Source organism: Rhinoderma darwinii, chromosome 2 (genome assembly GCF_050947455.1).
Source record: "Rhinoderma darwinii isolate aRhiDar2 chromosome 2, aRhiDar2.hap1, whole genome shotgun sequence".
Classification (NCBI taxonomy): domain Eukaryota; kingdom Metazoa; phylum Chordata; class Amphibia; order Anura; family Rhinodermatidae; genus Rhinoderma; species Rhinoderma darwinii.
The window spans coordinates 275414393-275428606 of record NC_134688.1 but is presented as its reverse complement, the minus strand read 5'-3'; the positions used below and the strand labels follow the sequence as shown (position 1 = coordinate 275428606).

Below are 14214 nucleotides of genomic sequence, written 5' to 3'. Positions count from 1 at the left end.
AATTTTATGCGTTGCTGTCAAAAGACGACGCGTAAAATGACTGCCTCGGCAAGGAAGTGCAGGACACTTCTTGGGGCGTAATTTGAGCCGTTTTTCATTGAATCCAATGAAGAACAGCTCCAATTTACGCTCGTAATTGACGCCTCGCAAAACGCGAGTACATGCAATTACGTCTGAAATGCAGGAGCTGTTTTCTTCTGAAAACAGCTCCGTAATTTCAGACGTAATGGTCGTTATCGTGTGCACATACCCTTTATGTCGCTTTTAGGTCCAGATTTCTGTGATAATTAATTTAATAATTTGTCTTTATAGGGGTCTGAGCTCTGTTTTGGAACTCTGCTACTACTTATCACACAGCCATAGCGTTAAATGAAGACATTCAAACGTTATTAGGTGCTACTTGCTGTATACTGTTTCACTGTTGCAATATATTTGTTATATAAAGTAAGCTCCTAAGCTCCTCCTAACGGTAGCTGTAGCTAGATAGAATTTTATCATTTAAAGTCTATGTAAACCTGTGAAAGTGATTTTCTTTTTTTTTAAATGAAAAGTCAGTGTGTTTGGTGCAACTTTCAAATTAGTTTGTATTAAAAATTATTTTTACTGTTTGAGATACAGCTGGTCTGTATCCTGTATACAGAGCAGCTGTATCGTTCGCTGAATCCTGTACCTGTCCGTCCGTGGGACTGATGGGTTCAATGAAAGCAGGTTCTGCGTCTCTCTGACACGCAGGATCCACCTGTTATCCATCATATCTAAGTTCATAAATTAGATGTGATACATTACAGGTTAGTCCTGCGTATCAGAGACACGCAGAACCCGCTGTCACTGAACCCGTCAGTCCTGCGGACCTGACGGATTCAGGGCTTAGCGAACGATACAGCTGCTCTGTATACAGGGTACAGAACAGCCTTATCTCAAAAAGTTTAAATAATTTTTAATAAAAACTAATTTGAAAGTTGCGCCAAACACACTGACTGACATTTTTATTAATAAAAGTTCAAACCCTAATAAAGATATTATTAATCAGCCCAAATCTTTTTATTTATTTAGATTAAACCTTGAGGGTTACCCAACCATGAACTGTCTGACTAACACAGATTTCATTTTACCAACTAGCAGGTGATATATTTATCTTGATAAAGTTGGATACTTGCTCTCTGCTTAGATACAGAATAGGGCTTTAAAAAGTTCTATGGCACATGCAGAACCCACGACTGGCAATTAAAAAAATGTTGTTGATGGTTTAAAGGGCAGAAGCTTCAATAAGAGCAAGAAGTGCAATACACTATGAGGGCCATGAACTTACTCTTTAAGAGAGAATGTTAACCTATTTTTGTGTGTTTTGCAGATGGAAGTTGACAACCTTAAGAAGCTTGCATTGTCCTAAATACCAAACAAAACTTGGGCTGGTCCCATGAGCACGTACAAGAAGCAGCAGTTGAAGACTACAGGAAGATGGGAGGTCTAACAATGACAAGTTTCCCTAGAGACTTCATTGGCGATGGACACTATTAGACATATTCTGAGAACAAATATTGGGGAAGATAATACCACTGCCACTGATTTTATTTTTTGGACCAAGAATATTTTAGCTTTGGGTTCAGATACTACAGTATAATTCCCAAAACTTCCACAGTTTAGTCTTCAGCAGAACTGGTATTTATTGATCAATGTTGATGACATACTGTTGTAACACCATGGGAACTTATGGCTGCCATGAGCTCTGTGCAGTCATCAAACCTTGGACACCTATTCTTCATACGTTTTTTGGGCATAATCACTCTCTATGACTCAAATCTTGTAAAACCCTTTAAGATATTTACATACAATGTGTTATTGCAAGTTACTGGTACGCAATTTTTTATATGTGTAGCAAACATAGGTTTATGGTTTATTTTATATTTTGCATTGTCTTGAATGTTAAAATAAGAGAGAAGGCTGTAGTCCTGGATGGAAAGTTAAGTTCGGGTACATTCAGCATACCCAGCACTAACATTATTAATAGTCCTAATGGTCCAAAATATGGAAATACAGTTTATATAAAAAAAATAGTCTCTGCTAAAAGCTTAGGGTCTATAGAACCATGATCCAAAGGTGTTTTTCTATATTCTAGACTAAACTACAATATGATGCAGAAGGTAAAACCTCTATATTCAGAGAACAATTTTTTTTATCCACCTATCTGCGCAACAGCACAAAATCTTGTAGCCTACAGGTGTATTCTCCCCTACTTTCTCTCTAAATTTGACATAACCCGAGATTTATGGCGCAAGATATGAAACAAGATGTGAAACAAACGTATAACGTATAACAAACGAATGTAAAAAAAAGTATACCTCCGATGGATGCCTCGTCAGCTAACTGTCGCCCTTAGACTCCCATGTTAAAAAAAAGTATACGTCCCAGCCTTTCAGTAAAAGAAACGTGTAGATTATCCATCAGAAGCAATAGTGGGCCGTCTGTTGTCTATAGACTCCCTTGTTAAAAAAACATATGTTTAACGTATTTGTTTTTTCACTGGATGGCTATGACACATTCCTCTAAAACATACCATCTGTCATCCTCCTGTCGCCCGTAGACTCCCATGTTAAAAAACGGAACATTTAACGTATATGTTTTTTACTGGATGGTGCAAGATTGTTTTGATTTGGTATCATGACAAATAGTATAACTTAACACAATTCAATAAATACTACGGGTGTATTTTTCATACAATCGATGATTTGGAAATGTTATCTCTTTTTCTTGCAGGAACTAACCCCCTTACTGTATAGAAAACATATTGTATATCCTTACTTATTAGTCCAGAGTTTCCCAACCTTTTGAGGGTCGAGGCACCCCTGGAAAAAATCAAATTTCCTCAGGGCACCCCTACCAAAAATTGTTTACAAAACAACAAAAAAAAATGCTAAAAACAAGCACTACACTCTTAGGGTATGTTCACACGTTTTTTTGTAAGGTAGAAAAAATAAATTTGACTCAAGATTCCTTTAGGAATTTTGACGCAGATTTTGAATTGACAGCGTTATTTGACACTATTTTTATCGCTGTGTTTTTTGCCCACATTTTTTTAAGCTGTTGAAGCTAATGCAAGAACCGTGGGCAAAAAAGCTCCAAACGTGAGCCGCAGGTTTTTTCTTCCTCCTATTAATTTCAATGGGAGGTCAGAGGCAAAAATTATTCAAAGACCATCATGCCCCAACTCACAGTAAAATTACCATCAGTCCCCCACTCACAGTAAAATGACCATCAGCCCCTACTCACAGTAAAATAACCATCAGACCCCCACTCACTGTAAAATGACCATCAGCCCGCCACTCACAGTAAAGTGACCATCAGCCCGCCACTCACAGTAAAATGACCATCAGCCCCCCCACTCAAAGTAAAATAACCATCAGCCCCCCACTCAGAGTAAAATGACCATCAGCCCCCCACTCACAGTAAAATAGCCATCAGATCCCTCACAGTAAAATAACCATCAGCCTCCTACTCACAGTAAAATGACCATCAGACCCCAACTCACACTAAAATTACCATCAAACCCCCACTCACAGTAAAATAACCATCATCCCACCACTCACAGTAAAATTACCATGAGCCCACCACTCACAGTAAAATGACCATCAGCCCGCCACTCACAGTAAAATGACCATCATGCCCCCACTCGCAGTAAAATAACCATCAGCCCCCTCACAGTAAAATAACCATCAGCCTGACCATCAGCCTCAGTCCCCCAGTAAAGTGACCATCAGCCCCCCCAGTAAAGTGATTATCAGCCCCCTCCTGTAAAGTGACCATAAGCCCCCTACACTAAAGTGACCATCAGCCTCAGCCCCCCAGTAAGGTGACCATCAGCCCCCCAGTAAAGTGACCATCAGCCCCCTCCAGTAAAGTGACCATCAGACGCCCAGTTACAGTAAAATGACCATCAGCCCCCCAGTAAAGTGACCATCAGCCTCCCACTCACAGTAAAATGACCATCAGCCCCACCAGTAAAGTGACCATCAGCCTCCCACACACAGAAAAATGAACATCAGAACCCCCAGTAAAGAGACCATCAGCCCCCCAGTAAAGAGACCATCAGCCCCCCAGTAAAGAGACCATAAACCCCCCAGTAAAGAGACCATCAGCCTCAGTCCCCCCCTGTAAAATGACCATCAGCCCCTCTAGTAAAGTGACCATGACAGACAGAAAATGTGCTTACTTCTGGGGAAGGAATAAATAGGGAGGTATAAGTGGAGAGAACTACAACTCCCAACATGTTCAACAATGGAAGGAAGGAGGGTTGGATCCAGCGTGGATTGTAGAATAAAATGGAACGAAGTTCCAAGTTTAATGGACAAAAAGTATTTGATTAAAAATCAGGACTTAGGTAAAGAGTGTGAAATCCTGGTAGTGTGAGGAAAAAATATCGGTGAAAAAGCCTACGCGTTTCAGACGCTGCATGCGTCCTTAATCATGGCCAGTTATGGGATAACAGAGGACATTACTGGGATGAGGTATAAGATGAGAGAACTACAACTTCCAGCATGTCCAGACTGTTATGTGATAGTAGAGGACGTTACAGGGAGGAGGTATAAGAGGAGAGAACTAATACTCCCAGCATGTCCAAGCTGTTATTAAGGAATATCAGAGGACATTACAGGGAGGGGGTATAAGAGGAGAGAACTACAACTTCCCGCATGTCCAAACTGTTAATAAGGGATATCAGAGGACATTACAGGGTTACAGGGAGGAGGTATAAGAGAGAACTACAACTTCCAGCATGTCCAGACTGTTATGTGATATCAGAGGACATTACAGGGAGGAGGTATAAGAGGAGAGAACTACAACTTCCAGCATTTCCCTTGCTCCAGTTCTCACACAATTTCTAACAAATTATTTAAGAAATACTTACCCTGCCCAACGGCTCCTCTCACTCCATCAGGCTCTTCTAGTGGGAAGTGGTGGGCGGTACTTGTAGCAGACGTGCGCGCGTCATGTCTGCTATAAGCATAGTTAGAGTAAGAGTCGGGGGTGGGAATTGTAGCAAAAAAAATTATATTATTTCTTTGCAGTGGATGAGCGGAGTGTCGCGGCACCCCTGGACGGTTCCCTGTCGCGGCACCCCAGTTGGGAACCACTGTATTAGTCTAAAGCATGCACAAGTAATTCTCTAGTTATAGTCTATAGCCTTTTTTTTTTTAACACCAATTGAATTTTACAGTTTATACTTTATTCACTTGTATTATGACCACAACACCTGCAACCACCAAAGTTCTAAGCCAAACCTGGATTACCATGAAATAATATGGTGATACGGATTTGGTTCAGTACCGGAATTGTTGCAGGTTTTCCATCCGGATTTGCTGGCAGGAAATCCACAGCAAAAGACTGTTGGAGGCAAGTGGATGAGATTTCAAAAATATAATCCACATGCTGCTTAACATTTTCCACATGGAAATCAGAGTGTTTGATAATCTGCAGCACGCTAATTCTGTTCTGGATGTTCAATGCAGATTTCCCTCTTTTCAAAGTAGTAGGAGTGAAACCTGCAGCAAAATCCTCAGCAAAATTCGCATATAACACGCGCGGAAACGGTGCAGATAAGCTATGGAAAATCTGTGTGTGTACCTTAGGGTGCAATCACATGGAACGGTAACGGTGCGTTAGGAAGGTGCAGGGACGGATTAAGGGTACCATGGGCCCCGGGCACTTTTTCAAGTCTGGGCCCACCCCAACTCTGAAGACAGAACTTTGAAGACACTGTACCGTATATATTCGCAGATTTCTATTTAGGCGGCCACAGATCTGGCACGGTTTTGAATTAGCTATAAAAACAGAATGAGCCATACAGAAGAGAGAAAGCAGAATATTTTGAGACACTAAAGAGGTCAGGAGCTTTATAACTTTTTCATTTTTGCGTCAATGTGAGTGGTGTGTGGAGGATTATTTTTTTGCGGGCAGAGTTTTAGTTTTTATTGGCACCATTTGAAGTACCATATAATGGGTGAATTGGAAAAAACTGAGATTCCTCCATGTTTTTTTGGGTTTAGTTTTTACTGTATATATTTACCTTCTCAGACCCAGAACCAAGCACAGTACATAAATACATCCCCAGAACCAAGCTCAGTAGATATATACCACACCAGAACCAAGCTCAGTACATATATACCACACCATAACCAAGCTCAGTACATATATACAGCCCCAGAACCAAGCTCAGTAAAAATATACAGACCCAGAACCAAGCTCAGTACATATATGCAGCAACAGAACCGAGCTCAGTACATATATACAGCACCAGAACAAATACAGTTCAGTACAAAGATCATTTGCAAATTCAGTTTAACCCCTGCTGTATAAATTTGTACGACATAAAACAACAGCTCCCAGTATAGCCTGAACAATGGTTTGGTTATGCTGGGAGTTGCTATTTAACAGAAAAGAATGCTACCATCCGTCACCTCGCTGCAGATCATACAGTGACTACAGTACTGATCAGTCACAGGGAGAATAAACATTTATATTGAGTGACTCACAGGTGATGTCTCAGATTCTTTTTCGTTCTTTTTCTCTTTTTTTCTCCATCCGGTCCAGACTTCTTCCGGGCATGGCACATTTCTGAAGTTTGCAGCTCAGATTTCTTCAGCTCCTCACTTTTCCAACATTTCCACATCTATAAATTAAGATTACATTTCTCATGATGCCACACTCTATGCTTCTAAATATAATAGTATCATAAACTGTGCCCTTGAATATAATAGTATTATACACTGTACTCCTGAATATAGTAGTACTATACACTGTACTCCTGAATATAATATTATACATTGTACTCCTGAATATAATAGTACTATACACTGTACTCCTGAATATAATAGTACTATACACTGTACTCCTGAATATAATAGTATTATACACTGTACTCCTGAATATAATAGTACTATACACTGTACTCCTGAATATAATAGTATTATACACTGTGCCCCTGAATTAAATTGTGTCAAACACTGTAAATTAAAACATCACACACACTAACAACGCCCCCTGTAGATAGCGACAGTCACAATGCCCCCTGTAGATAGTGCCAGTTACAATGCCCTCTGTAGAAAATGCCCCCTGTAGATAGCGCCAGTTACAATGCCCTTTTTAGATAATGTCCCCTGTAGATAGCGCTAGTTAAAATGCCCTCTGCAGATAATGTCCCCTGTAGATTGTGCCAGTTACAATGCCCTATGTAGATAACGTCCCCTGTAGATTGTGCCAGTTACAATGCCCTAAGTAGATAATGGCCCCTGTAGATAGCGCCACTTACAATGTCCTCTGTAGATAATGCCCCCTGCATCTTCTACCCTCAACACTGCTCAGAACAAAAAAAACATTCTCACCTGTCCCCGCTTCGGCTTCTTCCTCCAGCGATGCAGGACTGGTCAGAGACCAGATGGCGTCATCGAGCGTAATGGCGCAGTCGGCGTGATGACATCATCACGCTGACTATGTCATTAGTAAAGCGCCGAATGGGAGGAAGGGAATGGATAGTTCCCTGTCTCGCCAGCGCTACAGTAAGCAATTGTATCTGCACCCTAAGGATGTGGATATAATTGGGTGAGAGGTCCCGCTTCACTCCGCTTCTCTGAACCGGCTGTAAATTTAATAGCCAGTACGGGAGAACCAGGGCGAACTGGGCCCCCTTCCAGCCTCAGGCCCCGGGCACTTGCCCAGATTGCCCTCATTATAATCCGCCCCTGGGAAGGTGTAACTTATGAATGTAAATACATTTGTAATGTATTTACATTTTCCAAATTGGCCCCGTTCCCAGAGGCTGCCATGGGGTACTTGACGGGGGACGTCACTCTCTGGCCGCTTTGTTGATCTTCAATTCTCTTGCGGGTATACGACACGTCACTTGTGTCGTGCCGTGTATGGGCTGTTCAGTTGTACAACCCGTAACGCGCATGCGCGGTTCCTGCTGTTCTCGAGCGTTACTGGCTGTAGAACGCGCATGCGCGGTCCCTGTTTTTCTCAAGAGAACAGCAGGAACCGTGCATGCGCGTTACAGTCTGTACAACAGAACAGCCCATACACGGCACGTCTCAAGTGACTTGACGTATACTCGGAAGAGAATTGAAGATCAACACAGCGGCCAGAAAGTGACATCACCCGTCAAGAACCCCACGGCCGCATCCGGAAACGGGGCCAATTTGTAAAATGTAAGTATATTACAAATGTATTTACATTCATAAGTTACAAGCATTAACACATACACATTTAAACTCCGAAAACCCCTGTAATAATTCTGGAACTGTCTTTATGGAAACCTCATCCCAGCACCCCATTTAAAATCTGCAGTCTTGTTTTTTACACATGGTTTTTAACGCTGCAGTTTCTTCGATTAAAGTCAAAACTGCAACAAGTAGAGCATGCCCTGAAACCTGCACTGTGTGAATGGGATTGTTATCAAAACCTATTCACTACATTGTACCACTTGACAAAACTGCATTGTATTCACACTGAATATTTTGGCGCTGTTTTTGACGTAGGATCCGCGTCGGTAACAAGGCAAAAAAACGCCAGAAATCGCTACTATTGATTTTAATGGGAGGCTGAGACATATTTTTCCTGTGAGCGGTAAAAAACGCTTGCGGAAAGAAGAAGAAGCGACGTGCCCTTTCTTCGGTCGTTTCCATCTCTGACCTCTCATTGACATCAATACGAGGCAGATCAAGCGCTTTTCTCTGTGTTTTTTGCCCGCGGCGCTCAATGGCCGTGGCCGAAGAACGCAACAAATATCGCGGCAAAGAGCGTGCAGGCAGGTCTAATTTTTCTTCAGGAATTTTGAGGCAGATTTTTCCGCCTGCAAAAAAATTCTGTGTGAACAGGGCCTTAAAGTGAAATGAAGAAGGAAATACTTTTAAGAATTATTGATAACTTTATGATCATCATATCCAATAATCCCCTTCAAATGTTTCCACAGTAAACTTATTTGTAACTAATCATTAAAATAAATATATGGACCAACGCTGGATAAAGTGAACACCTACGCTGAATCTTTTATAAAGGAATGTGTCTACATTGTATATGTGTTGTATTACCTTTCTTGGATTCCTCATTTACTGAGGTTTGTATTCGTAAACTTTTGCTGGCCAAATAATAGTTACTCAATACTGCAGTAAAATCCATTGTATAGTTAAGTCACACACTATGTGTTTGAAGACTTGTAACCTATAGAAAACTATCATGTTTCTTTTCTCCAGTATAAAATAAAGGCTGAATTCTGTTTGTTTGCTATGGGTAACAAGGACCATATTTTTCTCAGACAATTTTCATACATCAGACCTAAAGTGTTAGTAAATCATGTCTTTAGGATGGATTTCTTGTACTGTAAAATGTGCAATATTGTCAATAAATAAGGAGATATATTTATTCAGATGTAGTAGTTTAATATGAAAGCATTAGTGGATAAACATTAAACAATAAACATTACTTGACATTCACAAGCCATACATGGACAATTGCCATCTATGCTTCTTATAGGGAATGTATCACCTATATTTTTTTTTACTAATTAAAACCAGATATTCTTTCTTTAATCTATTTTTATTTTCTGTACATGATGATGATGGTGGCAGCCATTTTGCCTTTCCTGCTGCTCTGAGCTGTGAACAGCAGTTGAGAGATTTGCTTTACAGCAGCCTTATTAGAAAGTGACCTATTGACTCCTATGGGAGAAGTCACTGGAGGGCATAATTTTCTGACAATACATTCCCTTTAATAGGAAAACACTGTAGCAAAGATATCAACCCAGCTGTTTACACAAGTAGTCGGTGTGGTTACACTGGAGTGAGCGTGGCTTGAACAAAGTGGCATTGTACAGTAAGACATTCCAGGAATCAAATTCAGATGATCCGTGTGTCTATCGTAACTAGAGATGAGCAAATATTTTGGTGTGAATTTGGGTACTGGTATATATTATTTCTGCTATACGGGAAGAATATGCCAGATGACATTACTGGAGTTTGGAGCCTATGTTTGTGAGTGTTAGTATTTGTCATACTCTTGGAATCCGCAATATAGATATTATTATGTTGACACAATTATGCAATAACCTGCTATCTTTGAAAAGGTTTTATAACTTCATATAAGATGGTGGTTGACGGTGTGTCAAGATAGTGGAAATACCAACAGGGATGTTGCGGATAAAGATGAAACGCAGCAGGAGTTAGAGTGCCAAACTTATAAACTTTACTTGCACTTTTAAAATATATACAATTTTGACAGGCGCTGATCGTGTATACAGTTGACAATATACACATTTCTTCTCACTCTGGGAGGCACAACTTAGTTACTGTATTTTCAGTGAGAGGCACAGACTTAGTTATGACTCAGGCTGGCAAAATACCTGGCTTAGTCTGTTGACTGGCAGACACAGGCCTTAGGACCTCCTTAATACAAGGGCTATCTGCTTGGGCCTAGTAGACCATAAGATGGTGGCTGATACTGCATACTTCACGCCTAGTGCCCCTTGAGAACAGGTCCTATGCGCCTCCACATGGACCGACTCTCCTCTTAGTCTTGCACTACTGCTGGTCAATGCTGGTACACCATACCTCCCAACCATCCCGGATTCAGCGGGACAGTCCCGGATTCCGGGCGGTGTCCCGCTGTCCCGGGCGGCCGGGGTATGTCCCGCTGTCAACTGTATCTGCTTCCTCAGGACCCAGATACAGTTGAGCCCAATACTGAAGTAGGGAACCATCAGCTCCCTACTTCAGAATTAGTTCAGAGTGGAGGAGCAGAGGGAGCTCCTCCGCTCGCCGAAGACTCCCCGGGCACAGCGCTACTTTCTTATTTTAAGAAACTTATAAACTTTACTTGCACTTTTAAAATATATACAATATTGACAGGCGCTGATCGTGTATACAGTTGACAATATACACATTTCTTCTCACTCTGGGAGGCACAACTTAGTTACTGTATTTTCAGTGAGAGGCACAGACTTAGTTATGACTCAGGCTGGAAAAATACCTGGCTTAGTCTGTTGACTGGCAGACACAGGCCTTAGGACCTCCTTAATACAAGGGCTATCTGCTTGGGCCTAGTAGACCATAAGATGGTGGCTGATACTGCATACTTCACGCCTAGTGCCCCTTGAGAACAGGTCCTATGCGCCTCCACATGGACCGACTCTCCTCTTAGTCTTGCACTACTGCTGGCCAATGCTGGTACACCATACCTCCCAACCATCCCGGATTCAGCGGGACAGTCCCGGATTCCGGGCGGTGTCCCGCTGTCCCGGGCGGCCGGGGTATGTCCCGCTGTAAACTGTATCTGCTTCCTCAGGACCCAGATACAGTTGAGCCCAATACTGAAGTAGGGAACGATCAGCTCCCTACTTCAGAATTAGTTCAGAGTGGAGGAGCAGAGGGAGCTCCTCCGCTCGCCGAGGACTCCCCGGGCACAGCGCTACTTTCTTATTTTAAGCGCTGTGCTCGGGGAAGTGCTTGACGTTTACTGTCCATATATGGGCATTGACGTCAGTGGCTACTGATTAAGCGGAATCCCTGTTGCCGATGATCTGGCCAGGGATTCTGCTCCTAGAGAAAACCCCTGAGGTCACTGTCTATATATGACATTGACGTCAGGGGCTCCTCCTGGAGCAGAATCCCGGACCAGAGTCGGCAATGGAGATTCCGCTCAAGGAGTAGCCACTGACGTCACTGTCCATATATGACATCAGGGCTTCACTCTAGGAGCGGAATCCCCGGCCTGTGCTCTCGCTGGGGATTCTGCTCCTAGAGGGAGTCCCAATGGCGCTATTTACAGGGGGGTGGCGCTATCTTCAAAGGGTGTGTGGCACTATCAACATGGACACTGTGGCAATATATAGGGGCACTATCTATATGGGCACTGGCACTAGAGGCAGCTAGGGGGCATTATACTGTATGGGGCAGCTATGAGGGCATTATGCTATATGGAGCATTAAGCTGTATGGGGCAGCTATGGTGGCATTAAACTGTATGGGGGCATCTGTGTGGGCATTATACTGTATGGGGGCATTATACTGTATGGGGCAGGAATGGGGGCATTATGCTGCGTGGGGCCAGCTATGGGGCATTATGCTGTATGGGGGCATCTTGTGGGCATTATACTGCATGGGAGAATCTGTGTGGACATTATACTGTATGGGGGCATCTGTTTTGGATTTATACTGTATGGGTGCATCTATGGGGGAATTATACTGTATAGTGGCAGCTAGAGGGCATTATACTATGTGGGGGTAGCTATTTGGCATTATACTGTGTGGGAGGTACTATAGAAGCATGATACTGTGTGGGCTGAATCGGGTGTGTATGGGCGGGGATTGGATGGGATTAGAGGTACCGCATTGGTTGTCCCTTTTTATGATACTTGAAAGTTGTGTGGTATGGGTACACCCAGTGGCGTAACTACCGCCGTAGCAGCCGTAGCGGCTGCTACGGGGCCCTCAGCATGAGGGGGCCCGTGTCGCCCGCCGGCACGGGCCCCTACCATGGCCGGAGGCTTCGCTAGTAGCCGCTATGGCTGCTACAGCGCGACGCCACTGAACACTACGGCAGAGCAGGGAGGTATCTCCCCGCTCTACCATTAAACAAAAGACGTGTATCACCTATCCTCAGGATAGGGGATACATGTGTGATCGCTGGCATTGATAGGGACAACGTGAGACTGAAAGTCCCCTGAAGTTCTCTATCACAAACCTCGGACTTCCGGGGTCTGTGTCGGCATCTCCGTAGAAATTAATGGAGCGCCGGTCGCGCTTGAGCGCATGCGTGACCAGCGTACCTTTCATTTTTATTGAGCTTCGCAGACGCCGGAAGTCAGAGGTTAGTCATGGAGAACTTCAGGGGACTTTCGGTCCCCCGTTCTCCTTATCGCTGCCAGCGATCACACATGTATCCCCTATCCTGTGGATAGGGGATACATGTCTTTTGCAGGACACATTGTAGGTCGGAAGTTTTTGGGGGGTTGGGGCGTTACCTACAGGGGGGGGCTGTATGGCGTTACCTACAGGGGGGGGCTGTATGGCGTTACCTACAGAGGGGGCTGTATGGCGTTACCTACATGGGGGGCTGTATGGCGTTACCTACAGTGGGGGCTGTATGGCGTTCCCTACAGGGGGCTGTATGGCGTTCTTTACAGTGGGGGCTGTATGGCGTTCTCTACAGTGGGGGCTGTATGGCGTTAGCGCCATACAGCCCCCTCTGTAGAGAACGCCATACAGCCCCCTCTGTAGATAACGCCATACAGCCCCCACTGTAGAGAACGCCATACAGCCCCCTCTGTAGATAACGCCATGCAATCCCCCTGTAGATAACGCCATGCAGCCCCCCTGTAGATAACGCCATACAGCCCCCACTGTTGATAGCGCCATATAGCCCCCCTGTAGATAACGCCATACAGCCCCCTCTTTAGATAACTCCATACAGCCCCCTCTGTAGATAACTCCATACAGCTCCCCTGTAGATAACGCCATACAGCACCCCTGTAGATAACGCCATACAGCCCCCTCTGTAGGTTATCTACAGGGGGTCTGTATGGCGTTCTCTACAGGGGGGGCTGTATGGTGTTATCTACAGAGGGGGATGTATGGCGCTATCTACAGAGGGGGCTGTATGGCGTTATCTACAGGGGGGCTGTATGGCGCTATCTACAGAGGGGGCTATATGGCGTTATCTACAGGGGGGCTGTATGGCGTTATCTACAGGGGGGGCTGTAAAAAAAGGCACTATCTACAAGGGGGGGTTTTGTGATACCCAGGGGAAGGGGGGCCCCAGTCAAAAGTTTGCTATGGGGCCCAGTCTTTCTTAGTTACGCCCCTGGGTACACCTCTCACTGACTGTCAAGCTCAGCTATCTATACAGGGGGGCCTCACACACCGTCCTTGCTCGCTTTGAATGACCTGTCACCACGCCAGGCCCAACAATGGATACTTACTAGGTCTGTATTCACCTGTCCAACTCAGGCTCCTCAGTTCCATCTCTTAAGCAGTCGTTGTTTCTATCTTTCATCACCTCGACAGCAGCTTTTACAACTTTCACCTCCTTGCAGCAACACCTGTTCTTGTATAGTACGTAGTGCTCAGGTCACGCCTGCAACACTGACAATGACTTGGCGGGATAACCGCTGTAATATACTCTGAGCCCTGCCCCCAGGTGTAATGACAAACACACGCTAATGACACACTTCTGC

At 43.9% G+C, this 14214-nt stretch overlaps 1 protein-coding gene across 1 annotated transcript in view; it reads left to right on the top strand.

Annotated features, from left to right (window-relative positions):
• The window catches only part of SH3D21 (SH3 domain containing 21), a 91893-nt gene extending 89042 nt beyond the window's left edge, over positions 1 to 2851 (top strand). The window contains exon 20 of the mRNA XM_075853276.1: positions 1352 to 2851. Within this exon, the coding sequence (XP_075709391.1) occupies positions 1352 to 1390 (39 nt within the window). The 3' untranslated portion in view covers positions 1391 to 2851. The remainder of the gene's footprint in view (positions 1 to 1351) is intronic.
• Positions 2852 to 14214: the final 11363 nt, after the last annotated feature.